Raw genomic sequence first — 26,741 nt, 5'->3', positions numbered from 1 at the left:
TCCCGCAATGGACACCAGCCTCTAGGTTATTTTTGAGATCAGGTACATAAAGAACTTCTTGCGAGTTACCCTGATCCATTTGAAGAGAAACATTCCCTGCACCCTTTCCAGGATAGGTGGCATTGTCTCCAAGAATAATCTCCACGATTGTTTCCTCTCTATAAAATTAGAGAGAGCTTTCCTTGAATCTAGTGAAGTGCCTTGAGGCACCTCTATCAATTTTTCCCAATGAGTCTGGTGGAGAGGGTCAACATAAGATAATACTCAGAAACAACATTTGATTCTTCATACCTGGAGTTCCTTGCTTTCCTTGAAGAGTCGACCATTTCCTTGATGACCTGCATTCCTTCTATTCCTCTGGCATTGTACCTATCATTCCTTTGATGATTGAAGATGCCCCAGGAATGATTGTTATTGTCATCAAGTGATGTGTCCCTTCTATTCGGACACTCCTTTGCATAATGGCCAAACTCATTGCAAGCAAGGCATCTGCCTTTCCTTCCATTCTTAGATCCCAACTTCCCATTGAAGTGACCTATAGGTAGACCACCAGATGCTTCCGCTGCGCCACTTTGATAATCTTCTTTGCTTCGGCTTAACCCTTGGTGAATTTGAAGATGGATGAGGAACCCATTGAGCCTTTTTGTCCTTTCCAACTGTCTTCGGTGATTGCTCTTTCACTCTTGCTTGGGCTTTGTATTCCCCTCAGCTCCGATACCATGTTAATTTTAGGTATGTTCTATGCTTAGTGCAATTTACTTCAATTTTTCATATTAGCCCAATGACAATATTCAGATTAGCAATCACATCAGCATGATAGTAAAGTGCAAATAAAACATAAACATAAATCACAGAAAACAAGCCAAGACAAGAGGACACAAGATGTGGCGCCAACCAGGGACAAACCCCAATGTGGGGAAACCCTTGATCAATTCTTCTTATATTCTTCAATAGTTCAGCAGAGAGAGATAGTACATATACATCAGAAGTCAACACTTTGACTTGTCAAAATAAGAGCAGAGATCTTCACCATGAAGATGACATAAAGAGGTTGCAGATCTGAGGACATGGACTGCAGTTCTGAACTCGGGTGAAGGCAAACATTCTTCTAAGGTGATTCCATCACCATGCTGCATCTCATCACCATGTTGCATCTCATCATGCTGCATCTAGCTAGTTGTCTAATCCTCAATGAACCCATGATTATAGCTCTGTCCATCTCATATTGGAACAGCACCATACAGCCCTCTAATAGTCATCAAGATGGCCTGAGATCACAACAGAATGTCTCATAAGACAGCTCCTAGGATAGTTGAAGATGTGGGCATATATAAGCCCTCATACCCATACGAAATTTTGACTGTGGTGTTATGGCCTGCAGCCTAACACACAGTCTTCAGTTAGCATCATAAACCTCTGCTGCTCACAAGTGAGTCTACCCCTTCATATTCTCTTACATGATCAGCTCATCAATGACGAAGCTCCACCAAGGTCACTGAACAAAGGGCCTATATTAACTGTCCTCTAACAGTCCCCTTTTGCTGCTTCAAAGGTCACTGTACCAAGGTCTTCAACACAGTGATACAACAATAATGCTCTTGCGTTTATTGTCAACACAGTCCTAACATATGCTTTCCAAACACACCTTGCAGGACAGACTTCAATGCATACCCTTCAGCGCTCTTCACCATGTCATTCAAGTCACTTCCAGACCTTCCTTATCTGCCTGAAGCTTGACTCTGTCCCTGTCCAAATAGATTAGGCATCATTCAGCTTCCTCCATGACTGCGGCTAGGGCATGCTTGAAGCCTTCTTCAATTGCGGATGTAGGGCAGCTTCTAGTGCAGAATAAGCCCAGCAGTTAGAGCGAATCTGGACTGCAACTAGGGCTCTCCTTAGGACTGCATAATGCGTCCTTTTGCTGTAGATAAACCCCTTATTGACTGCGGCCTAGGACAGCATATTAGGGATCTCCTTTAGGGCTGAGATAAGGCAGCATATAGGTCTCTTATAGACAGCGTTAATGTCTCTTCACCATGACTGCGTTTAGGGCAGCGTTAGGGCATTTAAGGACAGTGTCTTAGGGTCTGTTATAGACCTGCGTTTTAGCTACTCTTTGATGTGTTTCCATGACTGCATTTAGGGCAGCATAAGTCTCTTTAGAAAACCCTTTCACCTCCACGTCTATGGCTTCTCCTTGACTGCGATTAGGGCTCTCCTTGGCAGTGTATAAGAAGCTGTGTCTCCCCCATGACAGCGTTAGGGTCTAGGGCATCCTCTAGGGCAGCATAACATCTTAAGATCTCTCGTCCCAATAAAACCCAAAGACAAGTGGAGAGGAAGAAATCATAAGAGGTGTGTCCCAAATGACTTGCAAACCACCTCTTTTTATAGTAAAACGTTGAGGATAGATGGGGGCAATTTGGTTGCTGGCCGACCTTGACGAAAATTGTCGCATAACACAAATAAATTCATATCTCCATGAATACATGTCGGAGTCGGATGATTTTTATATCAATCCTACACCTCTCGACGAGAGGAATCCAAGAAAAATATCAGCTGCCATGAATAAGAAGATCCACATAGAGTTTGGACCTAGTTGCCAATTTTAACAATTTAAAAATAACGCTTTCTAATTTAAAAAACAAAAAACAGATAATCATGCATAACAATTATGATTGATTGAACTGGCTCGATTTTGAGTTTATCACCAAATGAAAAGTATTAAGATGCTCCCTCATTTGTCTCAGGTGATGAGCATTTAGAAACTTATGATATCCTAGAACAAAAAAGGTCATGCAAGTACATCACCGTCCTACATATCATCATTCAATGAACAGATCCCATTCATCAAGCAGGTCCCAACCTCTGCTGTTATCTTGCATTCTTATCCCAACCCTTGCCCAATTTATGGGTTTTATATAATGTATATCTAGAGTTCTCACAAAAAAATAAAAACAAGTGACAATCATACTTTCTGCAGCTCAGCTCAATCATTTTTCTTTTAATTATCTTATTTTTTCTTTAACAGAAGCAAGAAGATAGATACACAAGTGCATGATCCAGAGAATGGCATCTACAGGATAACAATATGGGAGAGAGAGAGAGAGAGAGAGAGAGAGAAGTACCTTTTAGAACGTCTCTTAATACTCGGTGAATATGGTAGTCTTCTCCTTGGATCAACAACAAATAAAAACACAAGCAACCCAATAAGTGAGCTTGATACTGCCATCAGAATGAATGCATAACGCCAGCCTGGTATTCCCCAAAAGGTATACCCTGCCATTATAGTTGCAAGAACCCCACCTCCTATGCCACCAATAGACCCTACAAGATTCAAACATCCAAAGCCAAATCCACGTACACCTTCCAAATAGGTATCAGCAATAAATGACTGCAACGCTGGTATCACAATTGCTAAACCTATTCCATTGATTGCCCTCCAAAATGCCACCTGTCCAAAATGTTGGCACATCCCCACTGCAGCAGTTGACAATGCCCAGCACATTGTACCCATAAATAGAACTGTGGGCCGATTATAGTGAAGAACTAATATACCAGCTAAAGGAGATGACAAAGCTTGCACGAAGTTCCGGATGAATGTAAGATATCCAAGCTGAGAAGGGCTGGCACTGAAAGTTTTACTAACTTCTTTATACACAGATGGTAGAAGATTCTCATCCGCCTTTTCCATAATGGAAGTGAGATTTATAAGAATGAGGGAGATAGAGATTCCCAAAGCATTTTTCATCCTGTCAATATAAAGAAAATGTTTATATACGAAGCATTTTCCAGAATAAAAAGGTAAAACATTGTCCATAGAGATAACATGGCAATAAATCACATGAACAAAAAATGAGATTTCCTACCTTTAAACCACCACATGCATTCCTTCATTCAGTCTCTAACATTAAATACTAATGGAAAATACAGATGTATACTATAACTTATGGTAGGCAGCACCTTTCTTACATAAACACAGATAAACTACTTATAATGCACATGGACCAGGGAAATCAACTCTTATAGTCATCTCAAGGAAGTTGTTTTGCCAAATGTTGCAACTGTTCAGGTTAAAATATCAGCTTCAGTTGCATGCAACTGCTATTTGTCGCTCTGAATTGATGATTGATAATGCAAGTTTGATGCCTTCCATGTTTATCAATCAATCTTTTCACTAAAATTTCACTATATCCAAATTAAGAAGCAACATCCTAGAGATAGTGAGCATTCATGTACCATTACAATAGATTAGATAAAATCTATTTTTTCCACAATACTATAAATCCAGAAAAGCATTCTACATAACAACTTGAGTTGTTTCATTGCCTATTATTAGGAGATTGTTAAGCCCTATATAAGCCCCATGTTAACCCAGAAACCCGTTATTAAGCCTTAGATTTTGAGTTAGTACATTTCTATTGTTATATTGTTATGTCGATTAAGCCTTTTCATTGTACCATTTTATTATAATTGTGCCCTTTGTCTTCTATAGATGCACTAAAGAGACCTAGTCTTAGGATCATCAAATCTTGTCTCATATATTGTATTCATTGTAAAAGCAGGTTTCTCCCTCAAAGTGGACAATAATTATTGGTTTCATATCATTTTTAAGGTGCAAGGTTCATAATGATTGGTATTAGAGATATGATCCTAGGATTTTACTGCTTCAAATGAGCCATCTTGGCATTTTTGCTATAAATTTCTTTTGGGGATGTTTTAAAACAACAAATTTTGAACAGATTGAGAAGATATCACAAGGTACATCTGGTAAAGATTTTATAATCTTGCTCACTATACTTTTAGAGATATACTCTATGGAAGTTAGGGTTTGTGAATGTTCCTGAAATCAGTTTCAACCAAGTGATTTTGAAAATTTTTGGTATAGTTGTTTTTCTAGGATTCAAACCGTGAAATTTTGAGTGGAGTGAGAAATCATCTCAAGATATGCTTGGTAAAAATTTTAAATTCTAGCTCATTATAATTTCAGATATATACCCTATGTAAGTTAGGCTTTGTGAACGATCTTGAAATCAGTTTCAAACAAGTGATCTTGGCTCCATATAACTTTTTTTCTAGGGCACTTCACACTGTGAAATTTTTAGATATCTAAGGAGACATACCAAAGCACTGTTGGAAAACTGTGAGGCTTGTAGTTTAGTTTAGATTTTCCTTTCAATAGTAACTTCTTGTGAATTTAATTTACTTCTCTCTTAATCTTTATTCTAATTCTTTCACCAAGCAATTACCATAACATGAACTTAAAGATCACATAAACAAAAGAACACGAGATATAGACTCCAAGCCAGGGAAAACCCCTCCAAGGGGAAAACCCAGAAAATTATCTAATTATAGAATCATATCAAATGAGATATCCAATACCCATAACCACAGAAAACTTCCACCTCTAGATGCCAAGTCAAATCTTCTTTCTTTCCAGCAGATCCACCAGCAACAGACCAACAACAAGAGATGTACCCACGCATATCTTCCACAAACCCTAGCTCAAAAAGAAATCCTTTCTTTCAAACTTCAACCCTTCACTTCTCTGTCCTCTCTGCGATATTTGAGACCACGATCCATCAAGTGTGTGTGTCCAAATGAATTCCATATTCCCTCTATTTATACTGTCCAGATGGATGCGAATAGACATGTCCATTCGGGTAGGGCCAACTTGACATGTAGGCTGACCTGTCACCTAGAGGGGTTTTCAACAAAAACTTACATATTTGAAAATTCATTTTCTTTTTCTTTTACCATAGGTCCAAATAGGACTTTGACTCTAACTCAAAAACCTAGAAGCATGAAGAACATGCTTGTCTAGAAAAATAGTAATAATAATTTTTCTTTTTCTTTTCTTTTTCTTTTTACATAAAATACATAATGGTACAAATTTTGAAGACTGAACTTAGTTACATTCTCCAACAAGTACCTCATGTAAAAATTTCAGAATCAAATTTGAAAAATTGGACACATGCCACACACCTTGCAAGTATGCTTCTAGGAAGAAGTCAAAAATCACCATGTTTTGGAAAAGTTACCATAACTTTCACTTGTAACATCAAATTTTGGTCAAAGTTGTAAAACTACAGAAAAGACATATCAAAGTATCAGAATCCAAAATTTCAAATTTAGAAGGGCTCAAATCTCAAAGATATATCAAGACAAAAGTCAACCATCTAGATAGTTTCCAAATTAAGGTTTTAAAGGCACTGTTGTCGCACAGAATGTCTAGGCACTGCGACAATGGCTCAGATCAGGGGTTGTCACCCTGATCCCCAATCTCTCCATTTAAGTTGTCTCCCTACAACAGGCTAAGGGGGGTAGACCCTACGAAAATGGAATGAAAGAGAACTAGTTGGGAACCAACTAGTTCGGGAAACACAATGAAGCGACCAAGTACTTGATTAAGATTTAGCAAGACTTATAGGATTTTATTAGATTTAAACGATTGATACCAGTGCCTTATGGAGTCAACAATCTTGCTAGGAAATTTAGGACCAAGTAATTGATTAGCAACTGTTGCTTGGATGAATAACTATTTTATATGAAATGCAAATCCTAAAACTAATGTTAGACGCAGGTAACTTGGTTAATTTTAGTTAAATGCCTATCTAAGTTTTAACCCTTCGATCCTTTCCATATTGAGCCTAATTTCGTAGTAATTGGCAGAGAGAAAATATGGTGAAGAACACTAAGGTGTGAATAACAATAACTCTCGTAAAAATCTAACGTACCCGGTGCCTCCAACGCTGTAGAGAGTTGTGGCTCTGATGATTGCAAAGTCACCATTTTAAGTACTATTAAAAGCAAGTTTCTCAAGCAAAGATGGATGGGTACTTATCTCTCTATTGACCAAGCTTATGCTCAAAAGTAAATTTCAATTATGTAGAACTAATTTAATATGCAAATGCACGAGATGATTAGAATATGAGATGAAGTTATATTCAAGGATTAGAAACGCTTATGTCATGATCTATCACCAAAATGAAATGTTCACTTCACTAGACAAAGATTGAAAGACAAACTTCTTAACAATATCACAATTAAACCACAGGCTTACTTCAAATCTTTTTAATACAATAATAGCTCAAAGAGAACAAAAGCTTATTCACAGTTTAACATCAATGCCAACTGATGCTCAAAAATACTCAAAAGATATGAAATTTACCACAGTTCTATGAAAGAGTAGTAGTACTTAATAATTATTTGAAAAATTCACCCAAAAATATGTAATAAATATCCAATAATTCAAGTAATTAAACCACACTTAGAATTACTTTAACGACGAGCAATCTCGATAGATGTCAAGCATAAGAAAATGCTCAAAACCTTAGCATGCAAAATACTCTAGCAATTAAATTTTGAAATTAAATACCATTAAGAACCATGAAATTCAAATGCTAAACACTTAAAATGATTCCGGAAAAATGATTTTTCTTAAATGACCCCAATCCAAAAAAAGATCATGTTTTCCTATAGTCAACTTTAGAGATGATTTCAAAAATATTTAAATGTATTTTGACTATAGAGAAATTAAAAAAAAATTACCACCACAAGATTTTTCCCTTCAAAATTTTAAACCTCCAAGCCACTAACACAACAAAAAAAACCCAAGAAGGAACTTTAGATTAAAAATTTAATTATTCCTTGGGCAAATTTTATGTGCTAAGGCTCATGAAACAAATTTAATGTGGCAAATAATTAATTAAGTTTTTTAATATGACAAATGTAAAAAAATCAAAAGGCTTAATGATTAAATTTTTAATGGGCCAAAGGCCAGATAAAAATTTAAATTTTTAATGTGAAAGCACAAAATTTTCTTTTGATTTTATTTTTTAGAAAGATCAAACCACATTTTAAAAATAATGGAAATTGAATTTTTTATTTTTATTTTTGTTTTTTGTCTAGAAAATAAACAAAATCAAAATGTAATAAAAAAAAATCAAAATCAAAACCAAAAAGAAAAGCAAGAAAAAAATATAAAAAATTCGATTTCTAAAAAAAAAATCAAAGTCACACTTTAGAAATTAAAAAATTTGAAGTTTTCTTCTTTTTTTTTTAAACAAAAATAAAATGAAAAGCAACTGAAAAAAACGGAATTTGTTTTGTTCTGAAAATCTAACCCTAATGAACTCAAAACAAAACAAAGTAAGAAAAAAGAAATCGAATGGATTGTTTCTGTGTAGGCTTCAACAATGGCAACGAAGAAAAGAGCTCGGGCAGCGAAAGAGGGAAGATGCAGATCGAAGGAGGAGATGGAGGCGGTTGGAACTCGCAGGACTGAGCGGGCTTTGATGGAGATAGTGATCGCAGGTCTGCGAGAAGGAAGAGGGGCGTTTGTATGCAGGTACGCAAGAGAATAGAGCAGAAAAAGAGAAAACACGAGCAGAAAGGAGAGCGAGGAAGCCACGAAATGGAAGAAGGAAAGCTTGGGGAGCAAGGGAAATGAAGGGTGTGGGGTTAAAGGCGACGTAGAAGGAGTTGCATGAGGAAAAGAGAAAGGAGGAACGACAGAAATCGATGGATGTTGAAGGAGAAAAGAGCGACAACAATGAGAATTAGTACGCAAAGGAGATGGAATGCAAACAGCGAAAGGAGGGGGCAGAGGAAAAGAGAGAATGCAGGAGGAGAGAGTTGTGATTTGGTAGCAGCAGCAAAATAAAACGCAGAGGAGGAGGAGTAGCAGAAAAAACGCAGGCTAGTTCGAGCAACGAGGAGGGAGAACAACGCAGCTACAACAAACAAGACTGTTGGGAAGTAAGGGTTGTCTCTGGCCTGAAAACTAAAAAATTTAACCTCCAAAATCTCCACCTGACAATCAAATTTTCCTCCAAACTGATGTATTTTTCATTAAAATTTATCTTATAAATTTGTAAAAAAAAAAAAAAAAACTCAGATCTGAAGTATTTGCTGAATGATTTGAAATCAATAATCCTACAAACAAAGAATTTATGAGACAAGATCTTGCCCTCCAGGGCCTAGATCTAAAAGAAAATTTCCATGAAAAAACCCTCCGATCTATACCTACAAAAACGAAAACAAAAATACCCAAATCTCAGATATAAAACAAAATGAATAAAAACCCCAGAAACCCAAGTTAGAAAAAATAAAAATAAAAATTCCAGATCTATATAAAAAAAATTACAAATCTATGCACAAAGATTGTAGATCTATTAGATCTGAGGAGTATGTCGCTCCCAGATTAGATAATCTAAGGCTCTTACTAGCTTGATCTTATCAACTTTTCCACAAATATTTAAAAAAGATTTTGAAATTTTTAGAGAGGTACTAACCCAAAAAAACACCCTAAAAATAAAAAAATAATAATCTTAAGATAAATCTTAGAGCTTATATGAGGTAGGCTCTGCAGAAAATATATGTTGAGAGTTGGCTAGTCCAACCGAGGACTATCCCCAAACGCTCAACAAAAACCATAGAGATCTCATGCAAACACTAGATCAACCATCAGACCAAGTAGAGCAATAGAACAACAATAAAATTTTGAAGAGCTAGAGATACCTTCTACTTCGATCAAAATTAAGAATGTTATCCTAGATCCAACTAACTGAATAAGATACCTATATTCAGATTATTCTAAGAGAGCTATTGATTGATGGTTTTCACATAACATTAAGGAAGAATTAAAACAATGTTACCATAAATTCACAAAGAGAAACTCCACTGCACGTTGAAACCCCAAACACTTTTGCATTAATTTCAAAAAAATTATACAAAAGAGCTTGAGAGCTTAGTACACGATTCAAAGATCGGATGAAAAGATAGAATAACACTGACCTCTAATTTATAGGTAAAATCTCAACGGCTAGTTGGCTTGATCCCTGTCGAATTAATCTCAATTGTTCATAAATATTTAATTAATCTCTAATTATCATTGTCGAAACGATTTTATTTTTGAGGAAAAATCGAATTTATTATTTAATTGAATTTTAATTAACTCAAAATTAATTATTTTAAGTTAATTTCCTCAAAATTTTGACTTTGACTTAACCACCAAGGCCCAAGGGTCCAAAATTTCTTGATTTCCTCAATATTCCCTTGGTCGGGGACCTACAAAAAATAACTTCTTTAAAACCCACGAATTTCACCTTTGAAGAATTTAATTTTAGCTAGGACACAAAACTAACTAAATTTCTGGCTTAGGATTAATTTTAATTTTGCCAGAAAATTTAATTAATTGACTGATGAGGGGTTTAATAATTTTTCCAACCCTATAATATTTAGCCATGGTGTCTAACTATGAGGGACCATGCACTAAATATTTTTACATGAAGATTTTAAAATTTAATAATGAAGGGGGAACACCCGTTCGCTATGGACCCTCAACATTTATCCATTTCTGTGACACAAAATATTATCTAGTAGACCAAGTAATTTGTAATAAAATAATCTAGCCAATTAGCTAGGATTATTCCCAAATTACTTTTACAAAGACTCGATAAAATGCACTAGGACTTACTTAATATCTTGACGACAAAATCCACCCTAGTTTTGGGATGAGGTTGGAGGGAAAAACTTTGCCAATCATTTGTGTCTAGAGACACAGATGAATCAGTGAGACAAAAAATGCCCTAAGGTAGAAATCGTCATCAAAATACTATGCTTACGTAGGTTGTTACATACATGATGGTCTTACTAAGATCATTTACATTATAAACATGCAGAATGAGTTTACATCTTTAACAAAACTGTCGGCTAATGATGAAATCTGAAAGGCGCCAACACTCGAACATGATAGATCCCTTTTGCAAAAAAAGGGATGTATTGCTATGGGGTCGTTGACACAGAGTGGTCAACAGGTACATAACTTACAAGAGACATAAATTTTGATTAAAATATCCAAAAAAATTTGTGAGTGAAAGTTGTGATAAAGAGAACTATTATGGCTCCAAAGAAAGATCCCAAAGCCACCACACCAATTAAACCTCTTGCACACTCATTCATGACTCATGAAGAATCAAAAGACTTCGAGTACTGGTGAACCACTTTGGAAATTCAATCTAAGCAAATAAGTGATATTATTAGGGTTAAATTGTCATAGGTGATATGATCAATTGGAAATATGGAACAAAAGATGATGGATGAAATGGAAAAGATGAATCAAAACAAGCAAGAAATAAAAAAAAATCCATGAATAAAAATAGGGAAGAAATAAAAAACATTTTACTACAAAATATCCAAAGAAATCATGAAAATAAGAAGAATGGTGTTGAGATTCAATAACATATGACAAGTATTTTATCGCGATTGGAGAGCACAAATATTGAATCATAGAACCATAATCATTAATTTTCAATCCAAGATCCACCTCATTAGGGATTCAAGTCAACACCAAGGAACTACTACATTCCGAAGATTACTATGAGGAAGCTTGATAGTAATGATCCTATAACATGGATATTCTAGATTAAGCAATACTTTGATGTACACCAAGTGGCAACATTACAAAAGGTAAATACGGCATCCATGTATTTAGAATGAGATCAATTTGTATGGTATCAATGGATTTGTGAAAGGGGAAACGATTCTATTGTACCTCGGTCCATTTTTATGGATATAATAGCACATTATGGGGATATTAAGAGCAATACATTTTTTAGTCAATTGGTAAATCTTCGGTGAAAAGGTCCAATTATAGAGCATATTCAACGATTTCAAAAGATGAGTCTCAAGGTAAAGAACATTTCAAAGGATAATGTGTTAGACCTCTTTATGAAAATTTTAAAGGAAAGCATCCAACATGAGGTTTGTCTCTTTAAATCTAAATCCCTAGAGCATGTTTTAGTCTAACAAGGAAAGTTGGATGTAAAATATGGCTAGTAGAAAAATGGTCACTAATAACTTTAAAGATCAACATGTTGCCTCTCCTGAACTGACAAGGTTGACACCATAGCAAAATGGATGAAAGAAGAGCAAAGGAACCATGTTTCAACTGTGATAGCAAGTATAGTAAGGGAAATAAATGGAATAAATGCAGTGAAAGAAATTATTCTACATAGATAGTGAAGATCAAGAAGATCGAGAATTGGAACCATCACAAGATCTAAAGCTGGAAGAGACTACTCCAATAATACCTTGCCATGCACTGGACAACATTAGTACTCCACAAACCATAAAGATAGAAATATATATAAAAAACAAAAAGGTAATATTGTTGATTGATATAGGTAGTACCCATAACTTCATCAATTACAAATTGGCAAAACTTGTTAACTACTTTGTATATCTAGCACCAAAATTTCAAGTAATGATTGCAAATAGAGCTACCATAAATTGTTCAATGAAGTGCCATAGTATTAAGCTGAATATGGGGGAGTACCTATTAGATAGTCCCATTATTGCAATCCAAATGGGTGGTGTTGATGTTATATTAGGGGTCCAACGGTTACAATCATTGGGAATAGTGGCCCTTAATTTTCAATATATCTTCATAAGATTTTCCTCAAAACGAAAGGGAATTGAGCCTAGAGGTATCTAAGGGAAACCCTCTAAAGTGATAAGCTCTAATATGATGGAAAATTTTCTAAAAATGGGACACCATGGTGTAATTACACAATTATGTTCATTAGATGTTCAAATATCTATATACCCTACTGTACTAGATCTCCAAATGGTTATCAACAATCATTCCAAGGAATTTGGAGAGATGCCTAAGGGTTTTCCACCTGCTCGAGATCATAACCATGGTATTCATTTGCAATGTAGAAGTGTACTACCTAACTTTAGGCCTTGCAGGTATCCATATGCACAAAAAAGTGAGATTGAGCGTATGATTCAAGAAAAGGTTGGCATCATTCAATATAGCAAGAGTGCTTTCTCTTCACCAGTGGTGATGGCTATAAAAAAGGATGGTTCATGACATATGTGTCCAGATTACAAACAACTGAACAAAATGATAATCAAAGATAAATTTCCTATTCTTGTCATTGATGAATTATTAGACAAACTGCATGGAATAATTTTCATTACTCATCTAAATCTTCGTTTTGGATATCATCAAATCAGAATGAGGCAAGAAGACATTCCCAAAATAACCCTTAGGACACATGAAGGTCATTATGAGTTTTTGGTTATGATATTTAGACTTGCAAATGCACCTTCAACATTTTAAAGATTGATGAAAATTTTGTATTATTATTTTTTGATGACATACTAATCTATAACAAACAACATGTTGATAGGGCCTTAACAGTATTGGAAGACTAACAACTATATGCAAAGCCTTCCAAGTGTGCCTTTATGGTTCAAGCAGCGGAATATTTGGGTCATACTGTATCACATGAGACTGTCAAGGTGGATACTAACAAAATCAAAGCTATGATGAAATGGCCAATCCACAAGACCCTAAAGAAACTCAAAGGATTCTCAGGATTGACAGGATATTACCAAACGTTTGTCAAGAATTATGGTCAAATAGTAGCACCTCTAACAAAATTATTGAAGAAGGAAGCATTTTCTTGGACTAAAGAAGCAACCAAAGCTATTGAAAAACTTAAAGAGGATATGTGTACAGATATTGTTCTAGCCAAACCTTCATTGTGGAGTGTGATGCTTCAAGCCATGGCATTGGTGCAATTTTGATGCAAGAAGGAAGGCCCCTTGCCTCTAAAAGTAGTGAACTTAAAGAAAAGAACTTACTCAAATCCATCTTTGAAAAAGAAATGTTGTCCATACTACATGCAATTCAGAATGGCATCCATACCTAATAGAAAGACACCTTAAAGCAAAACAAAATCACGATAGTTTGAAGTAATTCGTGGAACAAACACTATCTTCAAAAGAGCAACAGAAGTGGTTACAAAGATGTTGGGTTAGGACTTTTAAAATATTACAAAAAAGGCAAACAAAATATTGTGGTAGTGTTGTAGCGGCTACAACCACCCTCCAAAATTTTGGCCTGCACCCAATTTCGGAGCCTCCCTTGGGAGTTGCACTTGATGACTGCACACACTCGGGTTCACTCCGTGAGTTCGTGTGAGTCTTCGCATCCGCCCTGCTTGTTCATTTCACCCAAGTTTTGCATGTTGATGTCAAAGTCATGCTTGCGACCATGTTCTGGTCATGCTCAAAGTCTTCGCTTCGTGTGTACTTGTTGTGTTTGCTATGAAAACATTTGTCGCACTCACACACGGAGTCACATTCACTGTCGCGCAAGTGTCGTCACGTTCAACCAACAATAAATCACGAGTGTCGCGCTTGTCGCTTGCACTGTCGGTCAGTCACGTTGAACATGTGTGTCTGGATGGTTTCAGTCGTCTCGTCGTCAAGTCATTTAAGTGTGTGTTTCCAGGATCGCATATGCATCTTTCACTCGTTCACACACTTAGTCATTTTTTGTTGAAGTTCTTATGACTGGACCCCCTCTGACAGCCGGACCATCACCCCGCCATCGACTTGATCGACTGTCACCCAGGACAGCACAGAAGCACCAAGCAAGTCATTTCAAGCTGTGTTGCCCGCAAGAAAATCAATAAACCTTCATGTTGGTCAACCGGCGAGTTTGACCCGACAGACACTCGTTGCCCGTCCATGTCTCCCTCAAAAAATTGCGCAATTTTCATGAGCAAGCCCTCTACTGCTCAGCTCAGAAACAGCGTCGAGGTGATCACCAGTCCAGCCTCCCAGCATCAGCGCAGTTTTTCTCGCCAGCAGCAGACTGTCAGTTCCCTCTAGGAATTGCGCAATTTCTGCTGCTAGTGACCCAACAGCCAGTTGCTAGTTCCCTCCAAGAATTGTGCAATTTCTGCTGCCAGTGACCTAGCAGCCAGTTGCCAGTTCCCTCCAGGAATTGCACAGTTTTGGCTGCCAAACTCCCGGCTTTTTCCTTGAAGAAATTGCGCAATTTTGGCTGCCAAGCCTCCCTACAACCCGGCCTACTCCTCCAAAAAATTGCACAGCTTTTGCTGCCAAGCCCCCGCTGCTCACTCGTCCCAGAAACTGCGCAGATTTTGCCTACCCAGCCTTCCTGCAGCCCAGACTATTCCCCTCAAAAAATACACAGTTTTGTCCTCCAGCTGAGCTAGACCTCGTGGATAGTCACTGTCAATCCGGATTGCCCATCTTCATCACCCAGTGACTCTTGCGCAGTTTTCATCAGCAATGCCCGGAGCCTCCATCCCGCCTCGCAACCTTGTTGCCTCTCCTGGTCACCTACATCCGAAATGATCATGTATCATGGTAGACTAGGAGGTTTTTGGATTTAATGTCGTCTCGTCATGAGTGACTGCAGGAACAAGTACACAAACAAACATGGTGTGACGACGAATGGGATGAACGAAGGGAGTACATGCAGAAGGATAGGTTCACCAATAGACGAACAAACGATGCATGCAAAGAGATGTGCTCGCGAACGGATGATCATGCAAAGATGTGTTCGCGAATGGACAAATGAGCAAACATGCAAGATGTGCTCATGGATGAACGAACGAACAAACATGCACCTTTTGGGAACAGACGAACCTGTCAAGCCTTCCAACATACAAGCAAGGAGAAACGCGCAAAAGCAACATCAAGCGAACCAACGACCATCAAAGACTCCGCACACTTTGCCATGCAAAGGTGAAGCTATGACACACCATGAAGACATCTATCATCCAGCAGCACTGCAGCTCGACATGCACACCACCAGCAGCACGAATGTAGCAGCACTGTCATGTCGAGTTGTGTCATGAATCATGTCTTCCACATCTCTACTATGGGCCGTAATGTCTATCAATGTAAAGTATCGTGGAAGTCCAAGAGACCCACTTGTTGTACACAGAGTCATGTAAAGTCGAAAAGTCATGAAGTCAAACAGTCATGAGGGTAGTCAAACAGTGACAAGGGTAAGTTTCACCCTTAAGCTATAAATACCCCCTCATTTGTACATGCAAAGGACTTTTCACCTCAGCGCCTCCCATATAGCCAAGAGAGTCTGTAATATTTCCTTTGAGGAGTAAGTAGTGGTTCCAATGCCCCGCCCACAGGGTTAGTGATGTATGGTGTAACGATGTGTCTTGGAACTTTCGCTTAATTCAAAAGCCTGCTAATAGGGCAGCATGTTTTCACACATGTATTGTAACTGTTGTAAGACTAATATTGAACACTTGTGATGCATGTTGCTTTAACCTGTATTTCACACTTGAACTATTTCACTTATTGTAATACATAATCTATTAATGAAAATGTGTTGCCTATGTTGTTAACATTGTCTTACCCGGGGTGGCTACCTTCTCAGACATCAGATAGACCTTTCTCATAAAACTTGTTGTAACAACTGTTGCACTCGTGCAAACTCATCTGCTGAGTGTTGTACATGTTATCTTCCCTTGTGTGTTGTGACTGTTGCATCTGTGTGGATTGTTCCTCCGGAATCTGTGCATGTCCTATTGTATTATGTGTTCCTAGCAAAGTTGGGACTTGCACCCAACGGACTTGGGACTCACTCTCACCCTCTTCCTCTACAGTGAAAGAACCATTGACACAAGTAACACTTACAATCACCAGGCACGCGAACCTCACTTCTTGAAGACAAAGCAGACCACTCTCCTGTGCTGACAAGCAAGAGTTGAGGAAAATCTTTAAGATAATGGCAACCGGGCCATCATACCGGATGGGACTCTCACACCAAACAGTGTGAGGTCTAGTTAGGACTTCATACCGAGGTGATCCCTTGAATGTTGGCGGGTCCAGCACCGTCAACAGGTAGATGCACCATGAAGCAAAGAGGAAGACAAAGAGGGTTCAATATGTGTTATTTTCATTCCACAATTTCACTGGCTTGAAGAGGCAAGGATAGAATGGAAGCAAGATGAGAAGGTATTGTTACCGCACAAACTAACAGGGGTCCTAAAGGGGAACTAAAAGGGACAACTACTAGGGCATAGAACCAATTTGGGATAAAGGCCCACTGTCACCACATTCTATGTCCCCTTCTCTTCTTGGATTTTCACCGATGGGAGGAGTCCCAGTATCCCTCACTTGTGATAGATATTCCTAGGGTAAGCTTGAAGTCAAGCAGGATGGCTCATTCAATGGAAAGGCTCAACAAAGATGCAAGCTTTGGAAGAATTTAGAAAGGCTTTCCATGAAAAAACCCTTGTAATAGATAGCTACACGAGACCTAGGGTTGATGTATATGCCAAAGTATGGATTCATCCAAGGCCAAGGTAGTTAAGAGAAAAGGCTTTGTATGTTGTACTTCAACAAGTAGTTAAGCATGAACCTTCAAGCAATCCCCAAGTCAAGGCAGCTTCAAGAGTTCCGACATGGTATGAAGATTAGGGCATCAAATATCTTGAAATTCAACAATGAGAATTGTTGAAATTTGTAACTAGGTTCGGTCTTAATGACATGTAATTATGATTTTATGTAAAGAGATGTAAATAAGAAAAATGAAATTTATTATATTGACTTGCTTCATGGGTTTCATGAGGAAGGATTTTGTTTTTGAGTCAAGACTCCCATTGAGAGTCTCTAGGATTTATTTGTCATCTAGTCATAAAATATAAGAGACATGATCATGTAAATGAAGTCATGTTACACTATGTAAAAGGTAATCTTGTCTATGTAAGGTATCCTCCAAAGAACTTGTCACCAAACCTCTTCAAGTCGGCCGAAAAAAATTAAAGAAGCTACCAAAACAAGTCGGCCTACATCTAGTTGTCAAGTCGGAGTAAAGACCGAGAGAAGAGGGGTATAAGTATGGGAACTCGGCCTCCATTCTAAGCATGAAGTTCGAACTCAATTCCAGCGAAGAAGTGTAGAAAGAAGTGCGAAAAGGAGGCAGAAAGGAATGGTTTTCTCTAAGGTAAAAAGGACACTCTTCTAGGGTATCGAAGGAAGAATCTTATGGGTAAATCAAAGTAGAATCTTCTGGGGCAGCGAAGTAGATTCTTCTAGGACAACGAAGTAGATTCTTCTGGGGCAGCGAAGAAGGAATCTTTTGGGAGGCAGTGAATAGGTTTCTTTTGGGATAGAAAAGAAAGGAATCCTTTGAAACATACGAAGTAGAGACCGAGTTTCTCTAGAAGACCTAGAGGCCGAGATTCTCTACAGTAATAGTGAAGGTACAACATAAGAAGTAGAGACCGAGTTTCTCTAGAAGAAGAAAACGAAGGAAGGATAAGAAAGGACAAGGTTGGTGACAAGGTTCTTGAAGAGGATACTAGAGTCAAGGGTCAGTGTCATGGTCTTGGTACTTACCAATTGAAGATCTAGAAGAAGAATTTTATCGGTTTTTCCTCTCTAGAGGTGAGAGGTTTTGGCCCTGGATGGAGAAGCCTATATTTTGTGTCAATTGTTTTTATTTTGATAATCGTCTTGATGAAAAAGAACACCCTAATAAGCTAACAAAGTGAAAGATCATATGTCAAAGAAAAACAAGCATATCACAAGAAATTATCAAGCAGAGAAATTGTTAACATTGAATGCCCTAGATTTCTCAACATGGCGTCAGAGCTAATGTGTTGAAGACAAGAAAGGGAAAACGAAGCAAGATGACATGCAAATCAAACTTCAAAAGAGGAATCAAAGCAAGTCAAAGGTTATCAACAAGTCCAAGACCTACATCCTAAGAAGGAAGCGGGAAGAAAAAGTAAAACCCTAGAAGCACTTCAAATCATCAAAGGATCATAAATCAAGCTCTCTCTCATCAAAAATGCCATCCATCAACATCAAGAAGGAGGAAGCAAACAACAATTTGACAAGTAAGTTTGTTGACCACTATGTGTCAATGACCCATAGTAATACACCCCCTTCTTTCGCAAAAGGGATAGCGCCTGATCGACGTGTCTGTGCCAATCAACTATCATCATCAGCTTGATCATCATGTTATATTGTAAACCCTTTCTTCATGTGTAAATCGTAAATAATCTCAGCAGATCCGTGTCGTGTATGTAATTGCCTAGGTAAACCTAATTTTCTGGTGACGATCTACATTCCGGGAGGTTTTTTGTTTCGCCGATCCATTCTCGAATGATCAGTAGAGTTTTCCTTCAGCCTTACCCCAAAGTCGGAGTGAATTTTGTCACTGGGATCTTAGGGGAGTCCTAGTGTTCTAGATCAAGTCTATGTAAAAGTGATTTGGGAATAATCCTAACTATTTGGTTAAGTTATTACTTATTTTATTACAAATTACTTGGTCTGCTGAATTATATTTGTGTCGCAGAATTGGGTAGTCTGTGAGGGTCTTTGCAAATGGGTTTTCCCCCTTGAGATGTAAGATGTAAAGTGTCTTGAGGGTTGGAAAAATAATTTATCCCCTCATAGGTTAATTAATTAAATTTTCTAGCCAAAAATTTAATTAAAATCCTAAACTAGAAATTTAATTAATTATAGGTCCTAGGTAAGTTTAAATTTTCCAAAAGCAAAATTCGTGGGTCCTTTAAAATTCAAATTTTAAAAGGTCTCAGGACTAAGGTAAATTAATTATTTTGCTAAATTTTAAGCCTTTGGTCACTGGGGTTAGGTCAAAGTCGCAATTTTGAGGAAATTAATTAAAATTCATATAATTGAAAAATTCGAATTTCCTCAATAATTTAAAATTTCAATGGATGAGATTAAAAGAAATTTTAATCCTCATCAACGATCGATATTTCTTTGACAAGGATCACTCGAACTAGCCGTTGGAGGATTTATCTTTAAATAGAAGGTCATTTGTCAGCTGAAGGAATCCGATCTTTGGATTGTGTACTAAGCTCTCAAGCTCTTTTGTATATTTTTTTGAATTAATGCAAAAGTCTTTGGGGTTTCAACGTGCTGTAATGTTCCTCTTCATGAATTTATGGTAACATTGTTTTAATTTCTACTTAATATTATGTGAAAACTATCAATCAATAGCTCTCTTAGAATAATCTGAATACAGGTATCTTATTCAGTTTGTTGGATCTAGGGTAACATTTTTAATTTTGATTGAAGTAGCAGATATCTCTATTTCTTTAGAATTTTATTGTTCTATCTCTCTACTTGATTTGATGGTTGATCTAGTGTTTGCAGAAAATCTCTCAGGTTCTCATTAAGCATTTAGGAATAGTTCTTGGTTGGACCAGCCAACTCTCAACATAGATTTTCTGAAGAGCCTACTTCATATAAGCCTCAAGATTTATCTAATGATAATCTTTTTTCTGCAAGGTTTTTTTGGGCTAGTAGCTCTCTAAAATTTCAAAATCTTTTAAATATTTTGTGGAAATTTTGATAGATCTATAAATTAGTTGTACAGATTTGTTATTTACTTGTGTAGATCTGAAATTTTGTAACATAATTTTGAATTTTAACACTTGGGTTTTTTGAGATTTTCTCTATTTTTGTACATATTGGGTATTGGGTTTTTCTCTTTTCACTTGTGCAGAAATAGATCTGAGAAATCAGCCAAGAAAATCTTCAGATCTGAACTAGATCTAGACCCTGGAAGGCAAGATCTGGGCTCAAAGATTGTTTGCAGGAATAGATCTGAGAAATCAGCCAAGTAAACCTTTAGATATGAGCTAGATCTAGACCCTGGAGGGCAAGATCTGGGCTCAAAGATTGTTTGCAGAAATAGATCTGAGAAATCAGCCAAGTAAATCTTCAGATCTAAGCTAGATCTAGACCCTAGAGGGCAAGATCTAGGCTCAAAGATTGTTTGCAGGAATAAATCTGAGAAATCAGCCAAGTAAATCTTCAGATCTGAGATTTTTCAAGCAGATCTGGGGGTTTTGAGACAGATCTAGACCCTGGAGGGCAATATCTTATCCCAAATCTTTTTACAAGGCCAGCCAATAAAGACTTTGTAGTAAATCTGAAGATCTTAAGCAAAATAATTTTTTTCAGAACAAGGGCTTCAAGTTTTGGAGCTCCTTAGCCCAGATCTGTCTTCTCCTAGCCCAACGCTAGTTGTATTGGACCTAGTGCTAGCTCTCATTGGCCCTAGATTCCCTTGTTCCATTTCTGATTTGAATATTTGATTTTCTGAAGTTAATCATTGGTGGGTTTTTACAGAAAATTTGGTAAAAATTTGTGTTTCAGATATTGAAATTCTTTGGCAACTTGGGCAAGTGATCTTCAAAGCCTAAGGCATAAGGGTTTGATCCCTAAACCATCTTTTTCCTCATTGTTTGCTATAGCAGTCATATAGCTTTCTAATAATGGTGAAAAACACATCTAAGTGGTTGAAATTAACTAAAAAATCGCTAAATACATTAATAAGTCATTTATGTTTGATGTGTATCAAGAATTTAGCCTAGATCTACATTTTGGGTCACTGTTATCTCTAAATAATTTTGTTTCTAAAGTCTGAAATATAATAGTGGAAAAATTTCATGTGGGTTAGCCTAAAATAAGTTCCTAAGTTGTCTAATACATTAAGGAATTAATTTCTTGAGTTGGGATTCATCATTAGGCTTATTTCATGTTTTAATTGTTGGCTATAATAAGTATATTAGATCTGATATAATTCTGGAAACCACATCATAACAGGCTGAAAATTTTTGATAATTTATGTGGGCAATTTTGGAAAATTTTCGGTAAATTTTTGGCATAAATATATCATGGATAGCTTACTGTTTTCACTGTCATATTGTTGCTATCATAAAGTTTTTCTTACTGCTGTCCTAAAAAATAATTTCTGAAAATTAAGTACTCTGTCATGAAATTGTGATAAAATGCATATCCTTTGTTTCATAAACTGAGTATTTTCCTGAGCATCTATTGACATTGATATCAAATTGCACAGTTGTTTTTGTTCTCTTTGAGCCAAAATTGTATCCAGAAGATTTGAAATAAGCTGGTGTTTTAACTATAGTATCTTCAAGAGTTTATTTTCTAAGTCTTCATCTAAAAAAGGTGAGCATTTCATTTGGGTAATTGAGGGCTTTTGCGGCATAAGTGTTTTCCCATTCTCGAGTCTAACTTCATCTCATTTTCCGGTGCATTTGCATATAAGTTAACTTTGCATAGATAAAATTTACTTCCAAGCATAAGCTTGGTCGTTAGACAAATAGATCTCCATCTGTCTTTTCTTGAAAAGTTTGTTTTAATAGTACTTAAAACAGTGACCTTGCAGCCGTCAGAGCCACAATTCTCTGCAGCGCCGGAGGCACTGGGTATGTTAGAATTTCAGGAGAGGTATCATTAATCACACCTTAGTGTGCTTCTCTTGATCTTCTCACTCCCAATTACTACGAAATCAAGCTCCACACGGAAAGGATTGAGGGGTTCACATTTAAATAGGCATTTAACTAAAATTAACCAAGATTATTGCATCTCACATTAGTTTTAGGATCTGCATTTCATATAAAATAGTCATTCATTTAAGCAGCAGTTGCTAATCGATTACTTGGTCTTAATTTCCCTAGCAAGATCGTTGACTCCATAAGGCACTGGTATCAATCGTTTAAAATCTAATCAAATCCTATAAGTCTTGCTAAATCTTAATCAAGTACTTGATTGCTTCATTGTGTCTCCCGAACTGGTTGGTTCCCAACTAGTTCTTCTTCATTCCACTTTTCCATAGGGTCTACCCCCCTTAGCTTGTTGTAGGGAGAAAGCTTAAACAAAGAGATTAGGGATCAAGGTGACAGCCCCCGATTTGAGCCATTGTCGCAGTGCCTAGACATTCTGTGCGACAACAAAGTCCATGACTATATCTGATAATATCAAAATATCTTTTTGCAAGGAAAGCAATAAACTAGTTGGGGCTGCAAACTTCCTTGCATGGAAGAAAAGGACTGACCTCAATCTTATTGAGAATGAGGTCATGGTTCACATTAAGGGATCAATAACCCAACCTCCAAAAGAGGATACTCAAGCTCATGCTAAATACATGAAGGGAGAAGTGAGAGCTCAAAGGATTCTTATAGAATCTATAAAAGACTCTAATTCCATATGTATCAAAATTAGAAACTGCAAAAGCTATATATGACAAACTAGTAGAGTTGTTTTTTGTAAGTACCGCAGGAGAAGTAATCTCCTTAAGGCAAGAACTCTACAAGCTAAAGATATCCAAGGAAGATGGAATAGCCTCATACTTCATGAGGATATCAAAAATTCAAGATCAACTACAAGAACTAGGAGAAGTTATGTCTGACAAAGAGATGACCACAGTGGTACTAAATGCACTACCAGAAGAATGGGGCAGCTTCACTTCAAGCTTATATGGGAAGAAAGAAACTACTCCATTTCAAGATTTATGGTCACTATGTAAGATCAAAGAAACTAGACTAAAAGAAAAAGTTGATGTCGGACCAAGCGAACAGAATCAAGCATATGCTACAATGACAAGAAGAAAGGGAAAATTTGGAAAGTTTGGTCCCTCAAGGAAAAAGAACATGGATAAGATAAGGTGCTTCGGATGTCAGGAACTTGGACACTACAAAAGAGATTGTCCTAATCGTGGTAAGGACAAGAGGAATAGAGAAGGAGCACACATTACTGAAGAAGTGCAAGAACTTGAGTCCAAGAAGCCTAAGAATGAAGAAGTAAAAGATCTCTACTATGACTGAGATGATCTTCTTCTCAAGAAGGTACTTTTCACTTGTAAATTATGGTCTTGATGCAGTTTAAAATTAGATAGGATGCATCTCATTAGAAAAATAGCATAGAAACATTAGAAGTAAGAGCTCGTGACATGGGAAGAAAGTATGTCTAGTCCAAATCCTACTAATTAGGAAGTTCTTAGGAAACCTCATGAGTATTTATAAGAAGCAAAAGATCATCATCGACTGGGATCATCATAGGAAAAACACCTGCCAGATGAGGACATAAAATATCCTCAAATTTCTCTGATAGAATTCTCATCAAGGACTCACCGATAGAGAAAGGAAGCAAAAGTTTTTCATTAAGGAATTCCAACTTGTGGGATTCAAGGAATAATATGATGACACAACAAGGAAAGTAGGTCTAAAGGATAAAGTCCCTTCGGATGAAGCTACTACAGGAAGTCTGGATGACCGAAAGAAAAATGAGGTATGCTCACATGGATTATTATGAAAGTCATATGGTTACAATATGATCTAGAGAAGAAAGGATCTCCTCCTCCTAGGTATTGAAGAAGAGCATAAGTCACACTAGATGAAATCAACATAATATACACAAAGTTGACTACAATCAAGATTGGAAGCTTCTGGGAATGAAGTGTGTGAAAAGAAAGGAAGAGATCGTGATAATATACAATGATGATAGAAGGCATTCAAAGTCCAAGAAGATTTGACTAGAATATCTCCCGGAAGAAGTCGGAAAAAGATAGACCCTTGACACTAAATATTTGTGGAAGATGTGTTAATCTGCAGGATGTCGATGCTTACAGGAAGATGTCATGGTGAATGATCATCACAAAGGTAATTCTAATTTGAAGTGTACATTATTTTTTAACTAACATCTGGTTGGGCTTATGTACAACTGTAAAAGGAAAGAGCTGTGAATGACTTCCAAGCAGACCATATGGAAGGATGTAATGTTCTTCCGGAAATATGGGATGAAACCAGAATGACATGAAGCAAACCCAGATGGAAAATCTGATGGATCACTTTCTGATGAGTTAGGGACATGACTAACTCATGGACAAAAGTGATGGATGATATGTGTCCTATATACAGAAGTTCTTGCTCTTTAGAGACTTTCACCGATGGGAGGAGTCCCAATATGAGAGGAATCACTAGGATAGATAGATCAATAATAGGATGTAGAGTCACTGCTAAATCCTATTCACAGGAGAGGCTCAAATAAGGGGCTTACTTGCTATAGAAGGAAGATGGATGGCTCCCTTAGAAGGGCTAAGAGGATACCTAAATCTAGAGTTGAGGGGTACTTCTTGATAAAAAATACCCTAGACGCAAGAATCCTAAAGGAGAAAAGGGTTACTATGCTATCCTTGTGAAATTGGAGTTGCAAGGTTGCAGGACCCCAAAGAAGCCCAAGTGGACCTAAACAAGGTCAAGGGTGAGGGATGGAGCTTCCAACAAATGGACTTGACCAAGTAAGGGAGAAGAAAAGGATCAAAGTAAGATTTGACTTGAAATTTCGAGCACAATGGTCTTAATGAAGCCACCAACCAAAGGGAACCTAGAGAGGAGAATGGTCTTCGAGCTAGGGTTTCAAATACCTTGAGATTCTACTATGGGATCAACCTAAAATTTGGTGGACCTCTGAAGAAGACTCTAGCGCAGTAGTTGACCAATTTTCAAGGATTTTCAATGGCTAGAAATGATTTAGGTGATGCCCTAGGAGGCCTACTAGGCTAGGGCTTAGAAAAGAGGAAAGGAGGTGAAAATAATATTCTTTTGTGATCACCTGAGGACTAGACCAGTGCCTAGCCTATTGGGAGAATGGAGTCTAATGAAAATCAATGTTTAGAGATGTCTTATACTCAATCAAGGAGTCTCCTAGCAACTTCGCATAGCCCTAGAGGCAACAAATAGGTCACTAGGAAAGTTTATACTTCTTTGATGCTACAATTGATGACTTGTCAAGGTAATAATGAACAATCATATACTTTTTCACCATACTTTTATTTGAAACATATGAAAGATCTCACAAAGACAAGTTTTAACGAATTCGCATTTCTTAAAGGTAGCTACACCAGCTTCATGAGAAAAAAACATTCATACATTACACAAGTGACAATACATGTAAAGTAGAACATGAAAATGACACTTACAAGTATAGCAAAAATCTTCCAATCATCAATATGCAAAAATATCGAAGCTCCAAGACCAAATATAAGCTTTCCAAACATCGAAATGCATTTAGAGATCTAATTCATCCATTAAAGAGGCTAGCCGAAATTCTCAAGAAGAGATAGTCCAATCCAAAAAATGTGATGAGAGAAATGAATGAACCTCTCATCTATTTATACAATCCATAAGGGGGTTCGAATAGCCTATTAGCCTAATAATGCCCCTTAATAGTAAAATAATCTACAATAATGACATGACTTGGTGACAAGCCTACCAAGATAGCTCCATAACACAAAGATAAGCCTCTCAAGAGGGAAAAATAGTAGATACAATGAGCCGTTGGGCCCTGGAAGTGACCTAGAGGAGTATAGAGTGTGCCAAGGTGAGAGAATAGGGGTGACCCTTTGATATCCAAACAAATCAAATGTGGTGTCCCCAAGAGGGTGTGGGAACACAATGACATCCTCATGGGTCTCCAAGTGAATCGATGATGCCTGTATACCATTTGTAAGGGATAAAATGGCGACATAAGCCTTCCCTCTATCTCCCATGGTGAGACATATCCTCATCTGGGCCCTAGCACATCTGCCAAGTGTGTGGTGCAAGTGTGAAGCCGGCTGGGCATGGTTGTCCAGGTTCATCATCCTCATCCAAAAGGCGGAACACGAGCAACCAATGAATGGCACTGATGGAACCATGAAGTGGCAATCTTCTCTCTGTTATGGTGGAGGCCCATGGCTCTCAACGCTCAACCTACAAGTGCCAATATGTCCCTTTGGAGGGCTTGGACTCCGTATAGGGAGACCAAACCCAAAATGGAGACTGTAATATCCCTTATCAGGAATATACCCCAAACACAAGCAAACTCCAACCAAAGATGGACTGGGAGGGCATTTACCAGATATGTCGCCTCTAAAAAGAGGACGAGATCTGGAGGCTACCTGGCCATTTCCAGGCTCTGTCTAAGAGTATAATAGAAACACACAAGTGGTATAATAGCCGAGAATGCTCACAAAAATACAAGTAACAATGGTACTATATATCAAATAAACCATAAACAGATACACAAGAAATGCAGAGAGAATGCTAAGC

At 37.4% G+C, this 26,741-nt stretch overlaps 1 protein-coding gene across 1 annotated transcript in view; it reads right to left on the bottom strand.

The window, feature by feature from the left end:
* Nucleotides 1-1,696: 1,696 nt before the first annotated feature.
* LOC149156646 (uncharacterized) overlaps nucleotides 1,697-26,741 on the bottom strand; it is a 125,088-nt gene continuing 100,043 nt past the window's right edge. Inside the window, exons 2-3 of the mRNA XM_089444820.1 lie at nucleotides 3,129-3,752; nucleotides 1,697-1,745 (exon numbers count right to left, since the gene is read on the bottom strand). Coding sequence (XP_089300946.1) covers nucleotides 1,697-1,745; nucleotides 3,129-3,752 — 673 coding nt within the window. The remainder of the gene's footprint in view (nucleotides 1,746-3,128; nucleotides 3,753-26,741) is intronic.

The sequence above is a fragment of the Pinus tabuliformis genome, chromosome 9, assembly GCF_031772625.1.
Source record: "Pinus tabuliformis cultivar Carrire ecotype Pingquan chromosome 9, CPIR1, whole genome shotgun sequence".
Taxonomy (NCBI): domain Eukaryota; kingdom Viridiplantae; phylum Streptophyta; class Pinopsida; order Pinales; family Pinaceae; genus Pinus; species Pinus tabuliformis.
The sequence above is the reverse complement of the archived record's forward strand: the minus strand, read 5'-3'. Positions and strand labels throughout refer to the sequence as shown.